General features: G+C 39.3%; 3 protein-coding genes across 3 annotated transcripts in view; 2 read left to right on the forward strand and 1 right to left on the reverse strand.

The window, feature by feature from the left end:
• The window catches only part of LOC110377742 (neurofibromin), a 150,788-nt gene extending 138,663 nt beyond the window's left edge, over window positions 1–12,125 (reverse strand). The window contains exon 1 of the mRNA XM_064042548.1: window positions 12,111–12,125. The gene's annotated coding sequence lies outside the window, so the exon portion shown is untranslated. The remainder of the gene's footprint in view (window positions 1–12,110) is intronic.
• LOC126056852 (uncharacterized) lies at window positions 1,939–7,955 on the forward strand. Its single transcript, XM_049851438.2, has 6 exons — window positions 1,939–2,123; window positions 3,985–4,110; window positions 4,470–4,661; window positions 5,307–5,369; window positions 6,833–7,047; window positions 7,339–7,955. Exons 1-6 carry the CDS (start codon window positions 2,024–2,026, stop codon window positions 7,438–7,440), a joined length of 798 nt encoding a protein of 265 aa, XP_049707395.2. The 5' UTR covers window positions 1,939–2,023; the 3' UTR covers window positions 7,441–7,955.
• On the forward strand, window positions 11,588–24,288 carry LOC135119067 (uncharacterized). The gene is made up of 12 exons (XM_064042547.1): window positions 11,588–11,727; window positions 12,281–12,389; window positions 12,731–12,818; window positions 13,833–13,971; window positions 16,274–16,456; window positions 17,278–17,451; window positions 19,065–19,253; window positions 20,707–20,850; window positions 21,515–21,682; window positions 22,047–22,250; window positions 22,864–22,991; window positions 23,607–24,288. Exons 1-12 carry the CDS (start codon window positions 11,664–11,666, stop codon window positions 24,282–24,284), a joined length of 2,268 nt encoding a protein of 755 aa, XP_063898617.1. The 5' UTR covers window positions 11,588–11,663; the 3' UTR covers window positions 24,285–24,288.
• The last annotated feature ends 211 nt before the right edge of the window (window positions 24,289–24,499 follow it).

A 24,499-nucleotide genomic window follows, 5' to 3' on the forward strand; every position in this document is an offset into this window, starting at 1 on the left:
AGCTGGATGGATGATGAAATGAGTCATCATCATCAGCTGGCGCATAGGGTAGGATAGTTTCACTACAGGGGAGAAACACTTGTATGACGGGGATTTTCTGTGCACTCACTCACTATGTTAAGGCGGGACTCCACCGAAATGTTTGCATTAGTTCACGAATAGGCAAAATGTACGTACCTATCTGTGAGAGTCCACTTCATGTGTTCGTACTTGAAATCTGCAGTTTTGCCAAGATTTTCATAATGTACGCTCGCAATTTGTGATTTCTTGGTGGAGCCTGCAAATCAAAAGAAACATAAGTGTTGTATACTGTGCGTCACTACCACACACCGGGAAAATTTCGCCTTTATGTATAGCACAAACGTTCATTCTCTTGCGGAGGACGTTTATATACCATATTTTGTGTCACACGTAAACAGGACGACAGTAAGTATCCACCGAAACACTTTCAAAGATCTGATGAACGAACAAATCAGACCTGCCTTGGTCACCTCGGGCCAATCAGAGCTCTATGAAGCGATCATACGCTTTGGCTCCTACTGTGATTGTGGTTTCTGAATTTTTTTTCACCTCATTCAACGATGAATGTAATTCTGATGGTACTATTAAGAACACTTGCTTAGCGCAAAAACTGACGTTGGCAGGCCGACTCTTTTGACTTCTCGAATAGGATAACATTGGTTTTTGTGCAATGCACACCTGCAGTGCATGCTGGATTAGGATAGGATATAGGTGGATAGGATTTGGAACAGAAAACAATTCTGTCTTTGTAATTGAATAATATCAAACGTAGTTTTACAGTGTATTTCCGATCAGAAGTTGAAAGTAAGCATGTCTCTGGTATGCGACGCGTAATTTATTTAATTCTAGTTTTCAGTATTTGTTGTTATTGTGGAATTGTTGTTATACGGACAGAGGAGCGAAAACAATAGGGTCCCGTTTTATCCTTTGGGTACGGAACCTTAAAAATGTATGCATTGTTTTTAAGATCCACTGCCCGGATCTTAACCGGTGGTCCGCGGATCACTGGTGGTCCCTGGAGGCATTCCAAGTGGTCCGCGAAGCTTTGCTTCGCGACGTTGCTATACGTCATCTAACTTTATTTTTATCGACTTATCTATGCAAGCGGGGGTTTTCACATGGACGTGTATCGGGTGTGTCGTACCTAGTCCATTCATGAAAATGTATGTTTGGGTGACATTTTACGTAATTTTGGTTTTGAGTCTTAACAAAGAATTGAAATATCGCGCTCGCTCCGCTCGCGTGTTCAGAAACTACATGCCCTTATTTTTGCATTTGTCAACAAACAAAAACTTAAGTACGTTTTTGGGCATACGTAATATTTGGTTTAAGTCCGATAAAAATTTTGGAAACTACATAGGCAAGTTTTTCTTTCTTTGCATTTGCTTATCTAAACAACTTCCGACGTGCGTTCAGCTTTGAGTAGTACTGAACCAAAAATTCAGAAATTTGTAAAAAAAAAATTGCTGTCATAATAATTTCATTAAATTAAAATCTGTAACTTTTAGTTTTTTTGCTAAAAACTAAAAAAATGAGTGCTAAATATAAAGTATGCTTGTATTCATTATCAAATTATCTCAATTTAGGCATATTTAGGGAAACCGATGAGGCGGTCCGCGACAAGACAAACTTTTGGTAAAATGACCCCTCATGACTAAAAGGTTAAGAACCACTGTTTTAGGGTTATCCAAAAGACGGACTAGGTAATTACTTTCTTTCAATCACCAGGCCTTTTAAATTGATTTAATCCGATAATTTTACAACTATTATTAATTGTTGACAAGACCACGGGACACTGATGATGTAACTTGTTATTGATAATGTTTAATTTTAGTATCGATACCTAGTACAAAAACGGATTAAAACGGACAAAAATAGGATTTATTTTGAAGGAAAAATTTGCACATAACGTTCACGTACTTAGGTACTCAGTTACTTTTCAAATTTCATTCGTGTTGGATATCAAAACCGCATTACTCGACATTAACTTCTGTTCTAAACCATGAAATTCATCACTTTTGTGGCTATAATGTCTTGGTTTGTGATGACAATAGAAATGTCGACAGTTAACAGAAATTTTAACATACATAAAGCGGCTTATTGTGAGTATCCTGTATTTTAATGGCTTGATTTAATGTTATTAATACCTACTTCATTTGAGTATTAACTTTAGCAAAGGTAAACATCTCGATACGAATACATATTGAACAAACATTTATGTAGTTATTGCTTAAATATTCTTTCAGAAATTGGTATTGTTAGTTAGGGGCAATTGAATCCTTCAAAAACCCAACGTACATAACCCATTTAGTTTTTACAAATTAGTAACGTAATTTCCCGAGAGATAACGCTGTACATTGGGCTCATTGTAGCTGTTAAGACAGATATGTGTCGGGTGCGGGGCAGCGCTAACACGGCTTGCGAGCTTATCGTCGCAGATGGTTTTCACGCTCACCAGCTTCGGCTTGCTGCCTCAGCCGCGGCGGGCGTTAAAACTACCTGCGCCTTAGCTCACAGGCCGCCTCGATCAATAAAAAAATAAAAAACGAGCTAGAAAAACGGGGCCGAGTTAGTAAATTACATGACAATGTATAAATAAGAAGGACATTGTCATCTAATTTACTAACTCAGCTGAATCCGGTTAGACTGGAAGCCGACCCCAACATAGTTTGGGAAAAGGCTCGGAGGATGATGATGTATAAATAAGAAGGACAAGCCACAATAATTGATGATCTTTACTTGAAGCTTTCTATAGAATACTAGCTTTTGCCCGCGACTTCGTTTGCGTGGAATAGTGGCATCCGGCAGATTTTTGATTTGAACAATAGATGGCGCTGTCGATGTCCGGAATAAATTGTATTTTTTATTTTTATTTTTTGTAAGAAAAATCCTATGTCCTTCTCCTGGCTCTAAACTATCTCCCTGCCAGTTTCCAGCTAAATCGATTTCGCCGTTCTTGAGTTATAAGTGGTGTAACTAACACAACTTTCTTTTATATATTATATAGATTTAGTTTAGATCTGTGACCCGCGGATGCCCCTAAAACTGAAGGGAAAATTTACAAATCCGTCATTAGACCTGTCGTCCTGTATGGATCGGAGTGTTGGGCATTGAAAAAGAGGGATGAGAAGAGAGTGCATGTAGCAGAAATGAGAATGCTGAGATGGATGTGTGGTGTTACAAGAATGGATAAAGTGAGAAATGATTACATTAGAGGAAGTCTGAAAGTAGCGCCAGTTACAGAAAAGATGAGAAGTAGAAGATTGTCGTGGTATGGGCATGTAATGAGGAGGGATGATACGCTTGCAACAAAGTGTGTGCTAAGTATGAATGTAGATGGATGGAGAGGAAGACCTAAGAAAAGATGGAAGGATTGCCTGAAAGATGATATGAATAGGAAGGGAGTGAGTGTCAGTATGACGAGTGACAGGGGAATATGGAAGAAAATGACATATTGCGCCGACCCCAAGTAAAATTTGGGAACAGGGCAGGAGAAAGAAGAAGATAGATTTAGTTGGCGTTGTAAAAACGACGAATTAGTTTATTAGGGGCTATGTCATTTCCCCGTTGCTTAGTTATAAAATTAGAAGTTTAATCATGTGTCCAATAAATAATTTTGTGGCTATACCTACTTATAATTTCCCATTTTTTATTAATGTGTTGCCTAAAAATGTATGTACTAATACTAGATTATAAGCTGTTTATGTCTTTACTAACAAAATGGATTGCATTATCTGAATAAAAATTGATAAATTACGGAACCCTATACTGAGCATGGCCCGACACGCTCTTGGCCGGTTTTTTTATCTGAGGACAACTAAGGGACCCTCGGCCGGATTTGCTACTGGCCCCGCACTAGTTTAATCTGGTGTTGTTGACTATTAACCCTTTAGGTTCTCTACTTCTGCATCAGCGGAACCATTTACCTACTGTTGGATTTTCTTAAACTCAAACTTTTTTTAGGGGGAGATTTCCTTTTTGACTTCCCATATAAAGTTCATTATGGCGAAAATGAAACATTACATATGTTTGTGACGATTACCTATATGCTTTACGACTCGCCCAGAATGACACTACATATTAAAGCAGGTAATTTCATTTAATTAATCTACGTACTTATACACACTAAGAGTACCCGCACACAGAGGACTAAACAATCAGTCCGATTAGTGGAAGATTTCTTTAAAATAAGAGTCTCTCTGAAGTCCTTATCTTACTCATATCTTGGGCACCAATTACTCATTGAAGGTGAAGGAAATCATCTCGGGGAAACCTGGACTGAAATTAGCAACCCGCATCTCGCGCATGTGATGATTAACGCTTAATTCTTCTCTGTGAGAGGAGGCCGCAGCCCAGCAGTGGGACGATAAAGAAAGTGATGTTGATGAAAGATATAAAGTAAGGAGATTCAGATTTTGATGCTTTAATCAATTTTTAAATAATTACAGGTGATAACGAAGGTGAATTCGGAATAGATACAAACGTAGATACAGAAAATGTATTTAGTATCAAAGGAAAACTGATAGACAATACAACTAAAGTAGACATATCTTTGAGATTTGATAAAAAAAAGTATTGTATTTGGCGATTATTTGATGGAACCAGATCTATAAGAAGAGACGAACCCGCGGAAAATAGACGTAATCGATTTTTTTTACCTATTTTGTATAATTATTTAAGGAACCTCGTTAGTCCAGCTGTCGCATAGAGCGAATGCTGTGCAGGTCTCGGGTTCGATTCCCGGACCGGACTGAAATCACTTTGTGAGATTAGGAAACTTTCACAAAGGAGCCCGGAATCTGGAAGTTGGTGATTAATTTACCTGCACATCGGAGAGCACGTTAGTGTCCGTCTTGCGTCTGATCTCTCCCCGGTCGTGTCGGATTGCCGTCCCATCGGGCTATGAGAATGATTCAATATAATACGTCCTGCGCAGCTGGCTGATCTCCTCATATGAGAATAGCTCGTGGCCGATAATCGGCTAGGACGCCATTATCATTTAAGAATTTTTAAATTAATTTTGCTATACAGATAATTATAAATCCCTACTAATATTATAAATGCGAAAGTATCTCTGTCTGTCTGTCTGTTACGCTTGCACGTCTAAACCACTGAACTGATTAAAAAAAAAATTCTACAGAGATAGATTTGACCTTGAGAACATAGGATAGTTTTTATCCTGGACTTTTGAAGAATTCTCTTGGAAACGCGATAATATAACCTACATGGGCGACGCGGGCGGAAGCTTGAAACACAATGAATAATTACTTATTATTTACTTTCAGTTAATATTTGTACAGAAACTCAACCCTGCTCAGCTGACATAATACTTGATGACGAATGTACATGTAAGCCTTTTGTTTTTTAATAAACCACATAATTTGTACCTTTATAAGATACGAAAAGAGTTTCCTCTTCATTATATTAGGGTAGAAGTATAGATAGTCTAGACTCACTGTTTTCCTGCGGTTTCACCCGTATCCGGCTTTTTCACATACCCGGATAATTAAATAAAAAGTATTTCTTCAATTTTCAACCTTAACTATCACAACAGTTAATGCTCGATTGGAAAATTTTGGCAGATTAGGATAGGTCGACTTTCTGGCGTCTGTAGCTTTATGTGCTGGCTTCTTGCCTTTGTGGGTCGACATCATAAACGTCTTTCTTTGTAGTCGTTCCGCTCACGCCGGGCAGGTGGATGTAGCACTGAACGAAACGTGCCGCATTATAACTGGCTGCCTCAAGCCGACCCCGGTGCAGATGCTGTATCCACAGGCCGGCATTGCCCCACCAGATGTTCGTAGAAGCGTGGCTTCTGGCATCGAGAGAGCCAAACACGAAGCAGACCAACGACACCCCATGCGCAATTACACCCCCGTGCCACAGCGGCTCAAAAGTCGCAGGGGTTTTTACAAATCGTTGCTCCTGTCGATGGTGAGGCCTCTCGAGCCAGACGGCATCTTTGGCGGTCGAGGAGTTCACTGCCCTCTCCGTTTCTGGAAAGTCTCCCTACTGTAGACGATCTCCCGAGAAGAGTTTGGCAATCCATAAACAGACTCCGAACGCAGGTCGGCCGAAGCAAAGACAACCGGTCCAGGTGGGGTTTCACGGGCGGGGCGGACCTTGGGTGTGAGTGCGGGGCTGCTGTGCAGACCATGTCCCACCTCATCGCATGTCCAAAGTGCCCTGAAACTTGCTTGCGGTTGGACCTTATGAGCGCATCCGGCCGTGCTCTCGCTGTGGCGGCATATTGGGCTGACAAAGTGTAGTCTCACTATAAGACATGTCATCGACACGAAAGAAGAAGAAGAATAAACGTAGAATTTGTAGGTGAAGACGCATAGTTCTTAAAAAAAAGTTTTGATGTATGTAAAAGAAAGGTCCATTAATCAATAATTAAAACTGCATTATCAGTTTTCAATTTCAATCACATCAAAATCAAAAACTTTTTAAAATGCCGACGAACTTTCTACCAGGAATTAGTCCCAAGCAAGGTTTAACCAATTTCTTAGCATTTCTACAAAATTTAAATTTAGAATACTCTCTCACGCATGTATAACCCTTTTGATGCTAGTAACATCCTACAGTTAATAAAACCCTTGCAAATGCACGTAAAGTCCTTAAAACCAAGATTTCGCATAGGTGCCCGCCTTTTTGCAAAAGAGTTTATTTTTCTGTGCCCATCAGGGTCCATAATGGTCATAACTATCTCTGGGACGAGGGTGAAACCGTAAAAGGTATAGTAGTGTAATAGGTATAATTAAGAATTTTAAGAACCACTCTTTTTGTATATATTTTTTTTCAATTTCAGGGGCGAACGATAAATTTGGTATAGTGACGGACAATAGTACGATGACGAACAATAGTACGATGATGGTCAATAGTACAATGACGAACAATACTACGGTGAAAACAGGAGTACTGTCAGGTGTGGCGCTCATCGTCACAATAATTGTAATCGTAGTCATAGCTACGATAATCAACAAACGGAAAACACCACAAACACAAGTGCCCACACCTGCTACTGTAAGTATTTCAACAAAGAATCATGTATTTTTCTTTATCTTCAGTGCCTGTCCGTTCCCAAGTTATTACTGATCGGCGAAATCTGTCTTCTGCTTCCGATGCTCTCTGCCAGCCGTCGTATCCACTCCCTCTCTCAAGCAATCAATTAATATTTTCCTTGGTTTACCTCTCATCATCATCATCCTCCGAGGCTTTTTCCCAACGATGTTGGGGTCGGCTTCCAGTCTTTTACCTCTGCCGAACATAAGTAGTAAAGCATAGGCAGAAATTGATTTTGGTTACCTTTTTCAGCCACCTGAACCTTTCTACTTGAATAATCTAAATCTGTTCCGAAAGGAATGTGATCGAACAATCGAAGCATTGGAGGAGCATCAATATGAGGAGATTCACTAAGTCTCTCAAACGTGAACTAACCACAATAATTACTATCAATCTTGATTTGATTCTTTGTACTCGTCTTATATATACGTAGTTTTATTTTATATCATTAATGGACACACTCAGAGACATTTAATGGTTACTTAAGCTGTTCCTTAGTGCAAAATTTCTATGAGAACCTGTCACTAAAGAGTGACTTAAGTAGGTAATCATTAAATGTCTCCGAGTGCGGGGGTAAGAAATTAGTTTTACGTAGTTTATATTGTGTACGTACATATATACACGTACGCACGTTCACTGCAGACCAAAAAGTCGGCTGACAATCGGCCCGAGAATTGGATTTTTTTCTTCTGAAAATCGTGAATTCAATCGAAATTGTTAGTTGATACCAGCCGAAAACCTGATGTTGCTATGTGCTACCTATTAATATTTATTAATTTCCATACTGGTTTATGAGCTCGAGCGAGCGAAACGGTCGGCCGACTAAAAGTTTGTGGTGTACTCTAATGGTCTCTGCACACAGCGGGCGCGGCGCGACGGGACGGGACGGCGACGCGACGCTGAGCAGTTGTAATGTACCAGATATTACGGACGACATCACACAGAGCCGTCCCGCTCGGCGCGACGATCTAGTACATTGTGTCACGTCGCCGTCCCGTCCCGCCGCGCCGCGCCCGCTGTGTGCAGAGACCATTAGGGTGAACTTTTTTATATTCATTAGAAAAGTGGTTAAATTGATTCTGATCATTGTTCTGACCTAGACTAGGTAAGTACTTTCCGGTCTTGCACATTAAGTAGTTTATGAGATACTGTTTAAGATAAGTGCCTTTTCAAAAAGTATCTAATAATAAATAAATGCTGCTGCCTGCAAGAATTTTTAAGCGAATGATAAACACATGTTTAACATTCTCTTCCATTGACTTAATTATTTTGATCTTTTTTATTTTAGTTACATATTTTAAAAATGTTTTTTCTTTTTTTATATAGAGTCAATTTTAATATCTTAAGCTAGCTTAAGCACCATTTAAAATTTTGTACGCCATCATAAGGTAAAACATGAGTTGACACGACTTATTATAACACCTATGCTTTTGTACCATGTTTTTACAAAATAATGTATCTTTATCTTTAATGTAATGGAAATAAATACGTGCTTAGTTCAACTATTTGTTTTGTTTAATCGAAAGACGACTTCTAACAGCAGTTCCAAGTGTTTTCACCTCAGCTGAGCTCCGAGCGACATCGCCCGGTTCGTACTTACAGGCCACAAACAACTGACAACTGATCATCTGCCTAGCCTTTTCCCAACTATGATGGTGTCGGCTCCCAGTCTAACCGCACGCAGCTGAGTACCAGTGTTTTACAAGGAGCGACTGCCCTATCTGATCTCCTAAACCTAGTTAAACGGACGACCCAATATCCCTTGGTAAAACTGGTGTCAGACTTACTGGCTGCTGACATGGCTGGTGAACACTAGACGAGAATCTCTCTTATAAAGCACATATTCACTCTTTAGCCGGATGAGTGAGAAAACTTATATAAGGTGCTTTAATATTACCTGCTAGGACTTGAATGGGGGGGTAGTATTGCGTTTATAGATTACAATAGTGAAGAAATTTCGTTCCCCGGAACAGTCGATTCAATTTGAGACAGTAAACAAGTTAAATTAACATTGGCTCTACTTTGCATCACGTGGTACACAAATTACGCGCGTAGTGTCGCTTCGACAATGAAAACAAATGCTATTTCTTTTTATCTGTTCTGCAAGAGTGGCAACGCGCCACTCTACTGGATGGTTTTAAACTAATAAATGATGTCAATACGTATTTTTTTTTTTGTATGAAAAAAATATGACAAATAATCCATTTACTATGTAATCTATAAACGCAATACTACCCTCCATTCAAGTCCTTACACCTTATGACGAAAGATGTGCTGCTTTTACAGGATAACGCACCCGTCCACAAGAGCGGCGTTGCGTTGGATGCCCTGCACTAGGCGGGCCGCGATATTTTGAATCACCCACCCTACGGTCCAGACCTGGCCCCGAAGGATAATTACCAATTTTCAAAAATGAAATGGGAGCTACGAGGTAAGAAATTATGTACACAACAGTTATGTACACTATAACATTTTTGAGATACAAAAATTACAAAAAAAATACATTTGTAAGTGTAATAACTACTTACTGGCTAACACAACATGCACAGAAAAATGGTTAACATACAATATTAAGTTAATTTAAAATTAAACAATATAAGAACAACACACAGTTTAGGCGTATTTTGAAGAAAAATAGAAATCGTTTTTTTTAGAATGTATAATTAAATTATTGAGGTACTTGAAAATGTATTTGTCTCGCAGGTAAATAAATTGAAAAGGAAAAATAATTTAGTATTGTAGGTACCCCATTCCGCGAATAATTTTATATTATATTAGGTAATATTTTTATATTCGCGAAATGGGGTACCTACCTACAAAACTAAATTATTAGGGTTCCGTACCCAAAGGGTAAAACGAGACCCTATTGTTTTCGTTCCTCTGTCTGTGTGTATCTCATGAACCGTGATAGTTAGAGAGCTGAAATTTTCACAGATGATGTATTTTTGTTGCCGCTATAACAACAAATACTGAAATCTAGAATTAAATATTTTGGAGGGCTCCCATACAACAAACGTGATTTTTTTGCTCATTTCATAAATAATGGTACGGAACCCTTCGTGCGCGAGTTCGACTCGCACTTGGCCGGTTTTTTCATTTGCCATGCCTATTCTGGTTGTCTTTCTTCCGATAAATAAATGGGTTCCTATAACATGGTTGAAATAATGAGGATAAGTGCTGAGTTTTCCTATAAAATGAATAATACTATGATATCGGGACTAGAGTCGCCATAAAATTGGATTATTTTAGGACAATCCTGTTTACATGCTCAATTAAATATAGGCCACCTAATAAATATTAATAAAAGTTTTTATATTAACTATCTATACAGGTTGTTTATTAAATACAATAGTGGTTTGCACAAGATTAATCTATTCTTCTATACTATCAATACAAATATAATAACAAAAACATTTTCTTATCTGTTTGTACCCTCAAGGCTCCGAAACTACTGCACTTATTTGAAAAATACTTTCATTGTTGGAAAGCTACACTAGCCCCGAGTAAAACTTTGCATATTCATTCATGCGGATACGGTAAATACTTACAGCCAGTTTCTTCATCAAAAGTTAAAGCAAAAGTAAAAGTCAAAGTAATGTCTAAAGTCAAGGTAACGGTCAAATTCAATTTTTCTATTAGTTTTGCTGTCACTTTAGCCTTGAAAAAACGAATTTGACCGTTACTTTTACTTTAGACATTACTTTAACTTTTGCTTTTGATGAAGAAACTGGCCGTTAGTCTTTTAAAAAATAAACCAAATCACCAAGCAATAAAGACTAATCTTTGACAGATTCTTTTTGATTTGACAAGAAACCCGAATGCCTCGTTAGTTTTATTAACTGATCGCGGCTACTGTACTTTACATGACCTACAAGAAGGCGCCTGTCCTACTTGCCTTAGGGCTTCTCCGCTCATCTTTCTTTCCTCCATGCAATCTACAGACTAACGATACAAAAGAATGATTTTGATTCACTTTACAATAATCGCTGCGCTGTGACTTCTTCCTGTCCCGTTCGCAATTTCATTTGGAATCGACGCAACATGAGTACCAGTGCTTTACGAGGAGCGACTGTCCAATCTGACCCCCTCAACCCAGTTACCCAGGCAACCCAATACCCCTTGGTTAGACTGGTGTAAGACTTAATGGCTTCTGACTACCTGTAACGACTGCCAAGGATGTTCAATGACAGCCGGGACCTACAGTTTAACGTGCCATCCGAAACACAGTCATTGGTGTCTAAGATATACTTAGAAACATACTCATACTTGACAAGGACTAACGGCCAGTTTCTTCATCACAAGTAAAAGTTAAAGGAATGTCTAAAGTAAAAGTAACGGTCAAATTCGTTTTTTCAACTAAAGTGACAGCAAAACTAATAGAAAAATTGAATTTGACCGTTACTTTTACTTTAGACATTACTTTGACTTTTACTTTGGCTTTAACTTTTGATGAAGAAACTGGCTGTAAAAAAGCAAAAATCATGGTGACCGCATTTCAGGAATACTCCATTATTGTTAATAATTATTTTGTTGTGACGGATTTTCAATGTAACAAGCTTGTGGTTTAAGCAGTGACAATGTTTAATTTAATATTATATTTTATGTTCTTAATAATTAACTGTGATGGTTTCAGTGAATCTGGTAAGTGAATTTACTTTTATTCTGCTTAGATTTTTCCCAACTATTGGATACAGCGACTACCAAAGATGTTCAGTCATCATGACAGCCGGGATCTACAGTTTATCGTGCCCTCTAAAACACAGTCATTGGTGTCCAAGATATACTTAGAAAGTACATACAAACTTTAGAAAAGTCGCCTTAGTTCTAATCGAACCCACACTCTTACTTGAGAGGATGGATCTTTACCGACTAGGCCACCACGACTTGACTTACATATAGTAATGGCGTCCACGGCCGATTTCGGCCACGGCGGCTATTCTCATATAAGGAGATCAGCCAGCTGCGCAGGACATGTTATAGTGCACGAGTAATTTGAGCAGACACAAGTGCACTCACTATTCCTTTACTCTCATAGCCCGATGGGACGGCAGTCCGACACGACCGGAGAGAGATCAGGCGCAGGACCGACATTTACGTGCTCACGATGCACGGGTGAATCAATTACATATAGATGAAGTTATGAAGAAAAAACCACGGTCAGGAAACTAGAACTAAATGACTCTCTCATTTACAGAAACTCAAGATATTCATGTCACTTATAAAAGACCAAACGAAGCATTCAGAGTGATGAAAGAAAAACCACTTAAAATCATATTTGAAGATAACGTAATTGTCTTGAAAGAGTGAGTAATTTATTGGTTTTTTACTTTTTCTTTCCTGTCTTTTTTTAGGGTTCCGTACCCAAAGGGTAAAACGGGACCCTATTGTTTTCGCTCCTCTCGCCCGACGGACGGACGGACAGAGGAGGATGTTAATATACATATAATATGAAATTTTGAACTTTCCTCTTTAATCACTCTACTTATTTAAAAAAACCGCATCAAAATCCGTTGCGTAGTTTAAAAGATTTAAGCATAGGATATAGGGATAAAGCGACTGTTCTATACTATGTAGTGATCATAGGATAGAGCAAATAGCCGGCATGAGTGAAACCGCTTCAAATCTTTACGATTTATATTTTCAGGTGCAGAAATTTCTATTGGAATCCAAATAATACACACCCATTTACGCTATCAACTGAATTTAGAAAACCTACAAATAATTATATTGTGGTAAGTAAAATTACTACAGACCACTTTTAAAAACGACAAAGGAGAACAAAAAAGTTTCTTTACGAAATTGTTTGTAATCATGAGTATTATCGCGTGTTCAAGCCATCACCATCTCCCGAGCCTTATCCCAACTATGTTGGGGTCGGCTTCCAGTCTAACCGGATGCAGCTGAGTACCAGTGCTTTACAAGAAGCAAGTGCCTATCTGACCTCTTCAACCCAGTTACCCGGTGTAGTGTATGCAGGTACATGTGCATCATTGTATAGGTTATGTCATTATTATGACGCCTCGTGCGCATACGTCACTCGGTTATAAATACCGGACCGAGCGGTGGGGAGTCAGTCGTTGTCAGACTGTCGACCTGTGTGGTGGTGCGTTGGCGAGTCGATTAACATAATAAAATGAGCGTAAAATACACCCGGGCAACCCAAGACGCCTTGGTAAGACTGGTGTCAGACTTACTGGCTTCTGACTACCCGTAACGACTGCCAAGGATATTCAATGACATCGGTCACTAATTACCAGTCACCCTCAGTTCCATTGTAATATGATACAGTGACAGCGGCAGAACTTTCCGAGGTAGTTTACTTGTCTTGTAGTTCCCTGGGGGTCCAGGGAACAGTTTATGTTTTGTCCATTCCTATATTGGTGGATGTAACCCGCATTGAGCAAGCGTGGTGATTAGTGCTCAATCCTTCTCCGTGTGAGAGGAGGCCGCCGCCCAGCAGTGGGATGATAAAAGGCTGTAACAGAATACTGGTATTTTGCCAACGTGGGCCCCTCCGGGTCTCCCGTGAACAACTGGAAGTCCACCTACACAACTTTTTGAACGAAACTGGTATAAACCATCATAAAAAAATTTATATATTTTTAGACAGAGCAGCGGATAGGGCAGTCGCTCCTTGCAAAGCACTGGTACACAGCTACATCCGGTTAGACTGGAAGCCGACCCCAACATATTTGGGAAAAGGCTCGGAAAATGAAGATGATGAATAAAATTGTTCTATTTTCTAGGTGAAGGTTATAAATGACATGAGCACGAAATGGAAATGCTCCATCTTGCAGGAGTATCATGGTCCACCAGCGACGGCTTATAAGAACAAGACATTTACTGCAATTGACTTGATTTTTCACATAAATGTTACGATGGCAAGTAAGTTGTTCTCATCGAAGAAGAATATCAAAGGCGATTATCACACGGCACCGCGCGCCGCCGCGGAGGGCGGTGGCGGAAAAGCGGATTTTGTAGCGGTAAGGGGGTTTACGCGCCTGTCCGCGCGGTTGGATTTAACGTGGATTTGACCAGTTTGTTCACAGACACTGGCAAAAGTGCGGCGCCCCGTGTGTTATTCAAGCAAGTGTGTCATGCACCGCCCCACCGCGCGGCCGGCCGCGTGGTTTGGTGGTGGCGGTAAGAGCACCGCTCGAACGCGCGGTCAGGCGGTGTACGTGTGTGAGGCATCGACGGATTTAATACAGGTCAATGCGACATGAGATCCGCTTCACCGCCTACCGCGGCGGTGCGCGGTGCCGTGTGTTAATCGCCTAAGTTTGCAAATCAAACTAGCAGATACATACAGTCGTCTACGCGAAATGACGTGCCCTATTGCCGCACCACTTCACCGCATTTATAGAATCTTTACTAATAAAGAGGAAACATGTTCCTACCCTAAAGGTTCCGAAACCGCTCAACCGATTTTAATTTTTTTTTCACTATTAGAAAGCTAGCTACACTCTTCTCGAGTAACATAGGCTATAGTTTATCGGGGTTTGAGCAGTAGTACCAAGGGACAAGGGTGAAACCGCGGGAAAACAGCTAGTAGGTAATATGAACGCTAGATGCAGTAGTGGGTCGCGTCATTTCAGCATGGATTTTTAATAAATAGATTTCAGAGATAGGTTTTGGGGCACTTTCATATCAGCAGTGTGATTCTATAAGACTTCACTCAATACTTCGCATCTGAATCCGCCGTGAGTTACTACACTAGCGCTACTCTTTCGAGCGTGTTTGCAGTTGAACTAAATTAAACTCGAGATTTTGACGGATAAAGTATGAGATGACTTTTAGAACGTTTTGAACCGAATGCGAAGTGAGAGTGAATAGCGAAGTGAAATGAGAGTTGTTGTCTGAATTTTATAGAATCGACGTACAGTTTAAAGATAAATGGTACCTAACTAATCTGCGGGATTGTTCGAAAGAATTACCACGGCCCTGTACATAATGGTGGGTTCTAAATAGTCAGGAAGAGTCTGACACTCCCTCACGCTGCATCAACGGGAGGTGTCAATTCATTTGTTATTTCTCACCAAAAAAAGGGTATTATAGTACGTTTGTAATAGTGTAGATACTTATTGTTGAAGAGCAAAATAAAATACTTAAATAAAAATCGGCAAAGTGCGAGTCGGACTCGTGCACGAAGGGTTCGCAACCAGAGCAAAAATGAGCAAAAAAAATCACGTTTGTTGTATGGGAGCCCCCCAAAATATTTATTTTATTCTAGTTTTCTTTTTTCGTATTTGTTGTTATAGCGGCAACAGAAATACATCATCTGTGAAAATTTCAACTCTCTAACTATCACGGTTCATGAGATACAGCCTGGTTACAGACGGACGGACTGACAGAGGAACGAAAACAATAGGGTCCCATTTTATCCTTTGTGTACGGAACCCTAATAAAGAGATGACGTACTGATTGCGGCGTAGAAGTTAATTTTAGAGTTATAAGCCTATCCATGGATTCAAGGATGGATGGACTGAAAACCCACACTTTTATGAAGGAAAACTAAGTAAAGTTCAATAGTGATCGTTTTTCCTCAACCACAAATGGCGTATTAATACTTAACGTGAAATACTTGACTCACTGTTATATTTTTACAGTTAATAATTAGGTTAACGTGTAACCAGGCTTCATAATATCAAGATTTTTTTTATTACTTATTATTTATTTGTATACCACCCGTACGGCAGGTCTTTAACACTGCTCTAACGACTCCTAGATATTTTCCGAGCATTCTCATCAATGGTTTATCTATGATTTTTTCCTTAAAAATAGAGACGGATCCAGTCTAAAAAATAAAATTCATCTGATGTCGAAAATTCACATACATTCAATTATTGAATTCAGGTAGTTCACTGAATTAAAAGACTAGATAAGGGTGCTCAGAATTCAGAAACCGGCTATCAGATATCAATCCCGCAGATTTTTTAATACGGTGACTTATAGAGAGAAAATTATATGTAGGTATACTAGCGACTCGCTCCCCCTTCGCACGGGATAACAGTATTTCCCCACTATTTAATGTATACCTTCCTCTTTAATCACTCTCGAAAAAATCCGCATGAAAATCGGTTTCGTAGTTTTGAAGATTTAAGTGTACGAAGGGACATAGTGACAGAAAAAGCGACTTTGTTTTATACTATGTAGTGATTAGGATAATAAAATTTGTATTTTTCAGAAGAGGTCGTGTTGATAGTAAATGATGCTTCTTTAACTATCGTCCCGACAAAGGAGACAGCTGATCACGACGCGGAAGCTCACTACAAATACGAAGATGGAGAAAATATTGATTACAAGTGCCAACAAATAAATTATGATCAGACACAAGACGAGCTCCGGTTAGAATATTACGATGCACAAGGTACCAAAGTTCTAACCTCATTCGCGCAGAAACGACTTCTGGCATCATCCTCCGAGCCTTTTTCCCAACTATGTTGGGGTCGGCTTCCAGTCTAACCGGATGTAGCTGAGTACCAGTGCTTTACAAGAAGCGACTGCCCTGTCTGACCTCCTCAACCCAGTTACCCGGGCAACCCAATACCCTTTGGTTAGACTGGTGTCAGACTTACTGGCAAAAACGACTTCCCGTAAAGGAACAAAAAGTAGCCTATGTTCTTTCTTAGGCTCTAGATTATCTGTGTACGAATTTTCATTTAAATCGGTTCAGTAGATTTGGCGTAACAAATTGGCAGTTACTTTCGCAATTATAATGTTAAGTAAGGTAAAATATATTAAGTGTCTACCTAGTTGGTCTAATGATCGCAAGCGCGACTGTGCACGAGGTCTCGGGTTCGTTTTCCGGGTCGGGCCAATATCGCTTTGTGGGTATTAGAAACTTTCACAAAGCAGCCCGTAGTCTGGAAGTTGCACCCGTGCATCGGAAGCACGTAAATGTCGGTCCTGCGCCTGATCTCTGTCCGGTCGTGTCTCATTCCTGGCCCACCGAGCTATGAATATGAAGGAATAGAGAGTGCACCTGTGTTTGCGCAAATGCTTGTGCACTATAATATGTCCTGCGCAGCTGGCTGATCTCCTTATGAGAACAGCCGCCGTGGTTGAAATCGGCCTTGGACGCCATTATTAAATAAGGATTTTAACAATATTGAGAAGAATTTACATATATAAAATGATTTTGACTTTGAATAATGTATTATTATTAAACAAAAACTGTTTATATTTCAGGCAGATTAATCTTTAAAACTATGTCATCACGAACAAGAAGTGAAACATTTCGTTCGCTACTGAATTTGGAACACAACAATTATTATTTGGACTGTATTTGTACAGCTTTCGATCCTAAAAGAGAATATCGTTACAGAACATATTTCCATTTTATAAAACAGGATTTAGATCCATGTGAGTATGAAAAAAAGTATTTTTGACTACATGCAGGTCAGATTCCACCAGTGTGGGGCACTGTGACGCACACAAATGTATCTTCTGGTGTACTCGCTCTAGCAAACAGTAACACATTGCGTGCGAACATTTCTAAAATGTTCGCGAAACTGCAACCTTTGTGCTCGAACATTATGCTGGCAGTGGATTAATTTTATGCAAATGATTTAGATTGAATCTCACCATTAGTTAGGAAGATAGTAGAAGACGTTATATCATCATCATCATCATCTCAGCCATAGGACGTCCACTGCTGAACATAGGTCTTTCATTTAGTTATTTCATAAATATTTTGCATAATCGTATACAAAGGACTTAACGCCTTTAGCGTTTTCCACCAGTCTACCTTTGGGTGGCGGAGGAACGTAATTGGCTGGTGCACTACTATACTATAATGGATAAAAGAGGAGCAGAAGATAGATCGTGAAATTTCGAAATAACTATAGATATCGGCACGAATCTTGAGCTCTGACCAATATCTGCGCAGAAGTGATTTATTAGCAAAGAACCAATCCCGAGTGACGGCTATGACGCGATGCACTGCGGGCCAATCACCGCTTTAGCCCGCCCCCGCGCCTCACTTCATACCACAAAAGGGACCCAATAAATTACTTCTGCGCAGGAGAAAGTCAGAGCTCAAGATTCGTGCCGATAACTATACTTTAAAACTAAATGAGAAAACTATTTTACGAACCGATTTCTAAAAAAAATACTGTATTTTTCATTCAGTTGTGCGTTTCGTGTATTTGTTACGGGTAATGCTAGAAGGTGGAGTAAACCTAGGTTTCCCCAGGTCGACTTAGTATTACCCAAGCTTCTTGGGTAAAGTCCGAATAATAAGTAAAATAAATAATAATTCGGGGTTTACCCATGCTCTAGGTCTATGCACCTAGGTCTACCCAACTCTGTCTGGGTAATGTTAGGTGTTGCGTAATTTTCGAGCCCGTGGTTTAATTCTAGGTCGTACTATTGAGGAAATGTTCTCAAGGAATCATTTTTCTGTGTGTCATGATAAACTGATTGATATTGAAAATATATCACCAGAAAAAAAGCTTACGAGAGGTTGCAAATGAACAGTCGCTTTCAGGAGGCCAGGGTTATAAAAGGTGTAATTGCAAAACAAAATGTGGTACAAAGAAGTGTTCATGCAAACCTGCAGGAAAATTGAGAAATTCTAAATGTCACAGCAGTTTATCTTGCTCAAATAAATAATTTAAATTTGAACAATAACGACCGTTATTAGTTTTTTTTTTTATATTAAAGCTATTAAGTTTATGCTCTTCAAGCAATTACGATCGCCTTTGTATGTTTTTTAAATCATAAATGTTTAAAATGACCTTGGATTTTCATTTCACTAATTAAGTACACAAATTTTAACATTACCCAGTCAGAGTTGGGTAGACATAGGTGAACATGGGTAAACCCCGAATATAAATTTATTTTACTTATTATTCGGACTTTACCCAAGAAGCTTGGGTAATACTAAGTCAACCCGGGCAAACCTAGGTTTACTCCACCTTCTAGCATTACCCGTAACATATTCATTTAACATATTTTTTTATCTACTTTTGCAGATAAACACCCCCTTACATTATACGTCAATGGAGAACGACAATTTTTACGCCGCGAGCAACTCGTAACATCCTACGATGATTATGTACCCTACAAGTACATAGACGGAGAACAATTGAATGTAACCTGTAAGAAAAATAGACAATTTGATGGGAATATACGAGTCTATTTTGAAAATAAAAATTACGTGTGTAAGTATTTAAGATGTTTCTAAAAAAGATATCCTATACAAAAGCTGAAGAGTTTTTTGTTTGTTTGAGCGCGCTAATCTCAGGAACTACTGGTCCGATTTGAAAATTTCTTTCAGTGTTAGATAGCCCATTTATCGAGGAAGGCTATATTCTACTTTTTATCCCGGTACGGGAAGTAGTTCCCACTGGATACGGGTGAAACCGCTGGCAGAAGCTAGTCCTAACTAATATTATAAATGTGAAAGTAACTCTGTCTGTCTTTTCTTCACGCCTAAACTACTGAACCGATTTGTGTGAAATTTGGTACAGACATAGTTTGGAACTTGAGAAAGGACATAGGAAAGGTTTTATTACAAAATATAATCCGGATAAATAGCGCCATATGTTGGTTAAACCAAAAATCTGCCGGAAGTCACTATTCCACGCGAACGAAGTCGCGGGCAAAAGCTAGTATGTTTATACCTCTTGAATGTTTTATGTTACCCAGTGCGACATAAGAAAAAAGTGCTCTAAATGTCGTAAGTCGGACAGTTACACTTAAGCGCTTGGTCAGGATTGGTCGCTAAATATCTGTAGTTGTATTGCAAGTAGCAATATGTTCTGTATTTATATGAAAGGAATGGTTCATTCGATCTTACACACTGACCGTTTTCAAGCGGCTTCACCCGCGTTCTGTGGGAACTACCACTCTACTGCCTGTACCTACAATATTGCCAATGTTACTCGGGAAGAGAGAACTACTGTGAGCACAGATTCTTCTTCATCTTTCGTGTCGACGACATGTCTTATATGGGAGACTACACTTTGTCAGCCCAATATGCCACAGCGAGAGCACGGCCGGATGCGCTCATAAGGTCCTCCCGCAAGCAAGTTTCAGGGGACATTGGACATGCGATGAGGTGGGACATGGTCTGCACAGCAGCCCCGCACTCGCTCCCAAGGCCCGTGAAACCAGGGCCCCGATTCTCCTAATTTTACTTAAGCGTCATACGATTCACGTTCGACTCGATTCGACTGAGATCCGATTCCGACTCGATTACGATTGAAGCGTATGTGGCATTCCGCTATTTTTTCTTTGAAATAAACGTTTTTATCCTTTTCTGTCATTCAATAATGAATCATTTTTTCTGCAAATGATTTACGATTGCAAAATGATTGTAAGTACAGCAAACTACCATATGGACCAAAATCACCAAAATAGCAGACCAATCGCACACCAATCAAATGTCAATCGAATACGATTGGTTTTTTATTGGTAGCAGAATACCCGATATGGTTAAAACTGCTATTGCGATCATATTGCGATTCGATTTCTACTCCATTTTGACATTATTAACTTAGGAGAATCGGGCACCAGATTAAAAAGCTTTGACATTGACTTTTGTCAAATATTTTTTCAAATCAATAGTTTCGGAACCTGCATTAAAAAAAATACTTATACCTTTTGTTTCAGATTTTGAGGGCCAATCAGAAATAACGCTTCCTTCTGAAACAGTCAAGAGTAATATTAACCAATCCTTAATTTGTAAAATTGTTAATACACATGTCCAAAATCGTCCTGCCAGACTCAATTTTAAGTCTGCATTGCCTGAATTGGGTAAGTTTTTTAATCGTTTAAAAGCCTCCCGACACTGCAGAGTTAAGTTCATTGCACATTATACCGGCACCGCAATAGCACAGCTGCAGCACGGCGTCGCGTCGAATTTAGACTACGGCTAGCTGCCAGCGCGCTAACTACGCGTTGTCCGCAAGGTGCAAGCTCGCAGTCCGCGCGCCGGCCGCGAAGTGTAAGCTTGCTGTCACCGCAAACTCAATATGGGTTGGTGATTTTAGACTTTATAGTCCAGGTTCCTCGAAACGTTTTCCTTCACCTTTTTATCAGTCATTGGTGTCTAAGATATACTTAGAAAGTACATACACACTTATAAAAGTTGCATTGGGACTTGCCTGACCTTTTTTTTTTAACGACGTCAAAAACCATCAAATGACCCCTCCTGCTGTGGGTTAGCAGCGGTGAAGGAGTGTCAGACTCTTACTGACTAAAAACCGTCGTGTTCCGTCATAGGCCTTTTTATGTGCTAGGGCGGTATCTCTTTCGAACAACCCGCAGCCCGAAATCGAACTCATACATAAGAGGTTGGTACTTTACCCACTAGGCCACCACGACTTACTGGAATCAAGATCAAAAAAATTGACAACTTTCGGCCGACTGTTTAGTCTGCAGTACTCTCTTAACTGTCTTTTCATTTCAATATTTTCAGGTGTTCGTATAATAGGGCTGCCAAGAAATAACATTATGTACCAATATACAAATGATTCTAAATGGACCATTGCGTATCAATTCTCGGTGAACGAAACTCTTAATTTAACGTGTGTCACCAAAAGTTTAGTGAGTAATAGTGACCATAGATTCCTGTGGAAATTTGAAGGTATGTATGTATCTCAAGGAAGTTTTTTAATGTAAAAATAGAAGGTTATCCAGGCGGTGCGACTGTATGAAATAATCCGATACTCTTCACCGATTTTTGTCGATTCTGTAGCTTCAATTTCCATTGACGCAAGTTAAATTTCATCCTTCTGACATTCTATAGTTAACTAGGAATTAATGAAGAGACGCAAAAAAAAAACAATTTTGTCTCTAGTATTCTTTCAAGACAATAGTTTTATCGTGCAAGAAGAATAAATATTAAGTTTATTTAATAAACAACATATTTCAATTAAATTCAATAAAAGCGTCGGTTGCTGAAAGCCTTGAGATTTTGGTTCTGTTCAGTACATAATTAATACTTTTAGATGAAACCCTGACATCCACTGCAAAAATGATGCTCTCAACGGTATTGGCGACCAATACAAGTTATGTGAAGGTGCTGGACGAAAGGCACAACCAGACGCACATACGCTGTACTTATCAGAACGAACGACAAAAGGAAACAGCTGTGGTGGTGCTGCATTTGAAACCAGAAATAGAGTCAGAAATATCTATTGATGAGCTTGCAGGTTAGTAGCTAGTGCTCTAGAGAGACTAGAATATTCATCATCTCCCTGGCCTTATCCCAACTATGTTGGGGTCGGCTTCCAGTCTAACCTCATGCAGCTAAGTACCAGTGCTTTACAAGGAGCGATAGCCTATCTGACCTCCTCAACCCAGTTACCCAGGCAAACCCAGTATCCCTTGGTAAGACTGGTGTCAGATTTACTGGCTTCCAAGGATGTTAAATGACAGCCGGGACCTACAGTTTAACGTGCCCTCCGAAACACAGTCATTGGTGTCCAAGATATATATACATACTTAGAAAGTAAACATTATTTACAGTAAATACTTAAATAAAGAATATTATAAACTAGCTTCCGCTTATAAGTAGGATGCCAAAGTTGGTTTGTTAAGCTTTCAAAAACTGTGCACTGTGACACACACAAATGTATATTCTGGTATACTCGCTGTAGCAAACAGTAACACATTGCGTGCGAACATTTCTAAAATGGCCGCGAAATTGCAACCGTTCACAGGTATCTATGTATTTTGCGCATATATGTTCGTTGAATTCCACGCAAACGAAAAAATAAATGAAAATATTTAAGAAAAATTATAAAATGTTGTATTTAATTCAAGGTCAGGAAAGAGGCAGTGAGAAGTACCTGATTATCATCATCGCGGTAGCCGTGATCATTTTGAGTGCAGTAGCTACCATCTTCTCCATGTTTTGGATCAAGAGGAAGAAGCATGCCAGACTTATTGAAGTAAGTTCATATCATCATCTTCCGAGCCTTTTCCCAACTATGTTGGGGTCGGCTTACAGTCTAACCGGATGCGGCTGAGTACCAGTGTTTTACAAGGCAACCCAATACCTCCTGGATAGCCTGGTGTCAGAGTTATACTGGCTTCTGACTACCCGTAATGACTGCCAAAGATTTTCAATAAAGTAAGTTCATATCTTCCATGATTAATAACATCCAAGGCCGATTTCGGCCGCAGGTGCTGTTCTCATTTAAGGAGATTAGCCAGCTGCAAAGGACGTATTAGTACACGAGCATTTGCTTGGACACAGGTGCACTCTCTATTCTCTATTCCTTTACTCTCATAGCGCGATGGGACGGTAATCCGACACCACCGGAGAGAGATCAGAAGCAGTCGAGCTATGCGACTGCTAAACCAACAAGCTAGTTAGTTATAAAATGTATGTAAATTTTTATGGGTCACCCAAAAATGGTATCAAGCATTTTTTTGGGTATTTATATTGGCAATTTTCTTTATTGTATGTAAATGTTTTTTTTTTTCACGAAAGCGTACAATGCACATTGCCTTCATGGAATTCAACCGTTAAAACAAAACTAATATTAACAATTCAATTACAGAATGCATACGAAGACCAAAGTCAGAACGAGAGTCCCATCCCAGCATTCCCTAAACAATGGGAAAACGAGTATGCCTATTGCACCACATTGGGTGCAGGACCTTCCCAAGAAACTCACAGCTACGCCACCATTGTCGATAAATTTAATAAAAGAGAAAGTAACCCGCCCAGTGAACACCACTACACTGAAATAGATGATTATTTTAAAACCAAAATTGATGGTAGAAATGCCACTTATAAGGCTGGCAACCCCACAGCAGGTACAAGTGTGAAAAGACAAGAAATTGGCAACTTGAATGATGGAAGCTACCAAAATGTCGGCAAGCCGTTTAAACTAACAAACGAGAATATTTATGTGAATCAAGATTTACCTAACAACAGTAAGAGTTCAATAAGTCGTACATATAGTAATGTGCCTCGAAAAAATAAAGTAGTTAGCTTCCAAGAAAACAAGCCAAGACAAGCTGAAGTTAGAATTAAAAACGATTTGAACCCTTTTCGAAATGATAGCAACACTAGAGGGTTTACAAACAAACAAAATAACACTAACGTTAGCATGCAAAAAGACACTAATTATGAAAATTTAACCAAAGAGAAGAGAGTAGAAAACCCAGTTTACGCAGAACCTCATTCCGATTTTGATGAAATGGTTATAAATACACTGTACGGGAAGATTTGAAAAGTAGAAATATATGTGAAGAAATAGAGGAAAAAAAATATAAAAATGTGATAAATGAAGAACCGTTTGACCGATTTTGTGAAAACTTCGCATAAACCGTCTACTAAATAGTCCGAACAAAGCCTAAGCATTTGGTTTGGATAGGTGAGACCGTTCTTGAGTTATATAATTACAACGAAAACTGGCACAGCGACTCTAACGTAGGTATAATAATT

Source organism: Helicoverpa armigera, chromosome 29 (assembly GCF_030705265.1).
Source record: "Helicoverpa armigera isolate CAAS_96S chromosome 29, ASM3070526v1, whole genome shotgun sequence".
Taxonomy (NCBI): Eukaryota; Metazoa; Arthropoda; class Insecta; order Lepidoptera; family Noctuidae; genus Helicoverpa; species Helicoverpa armigera.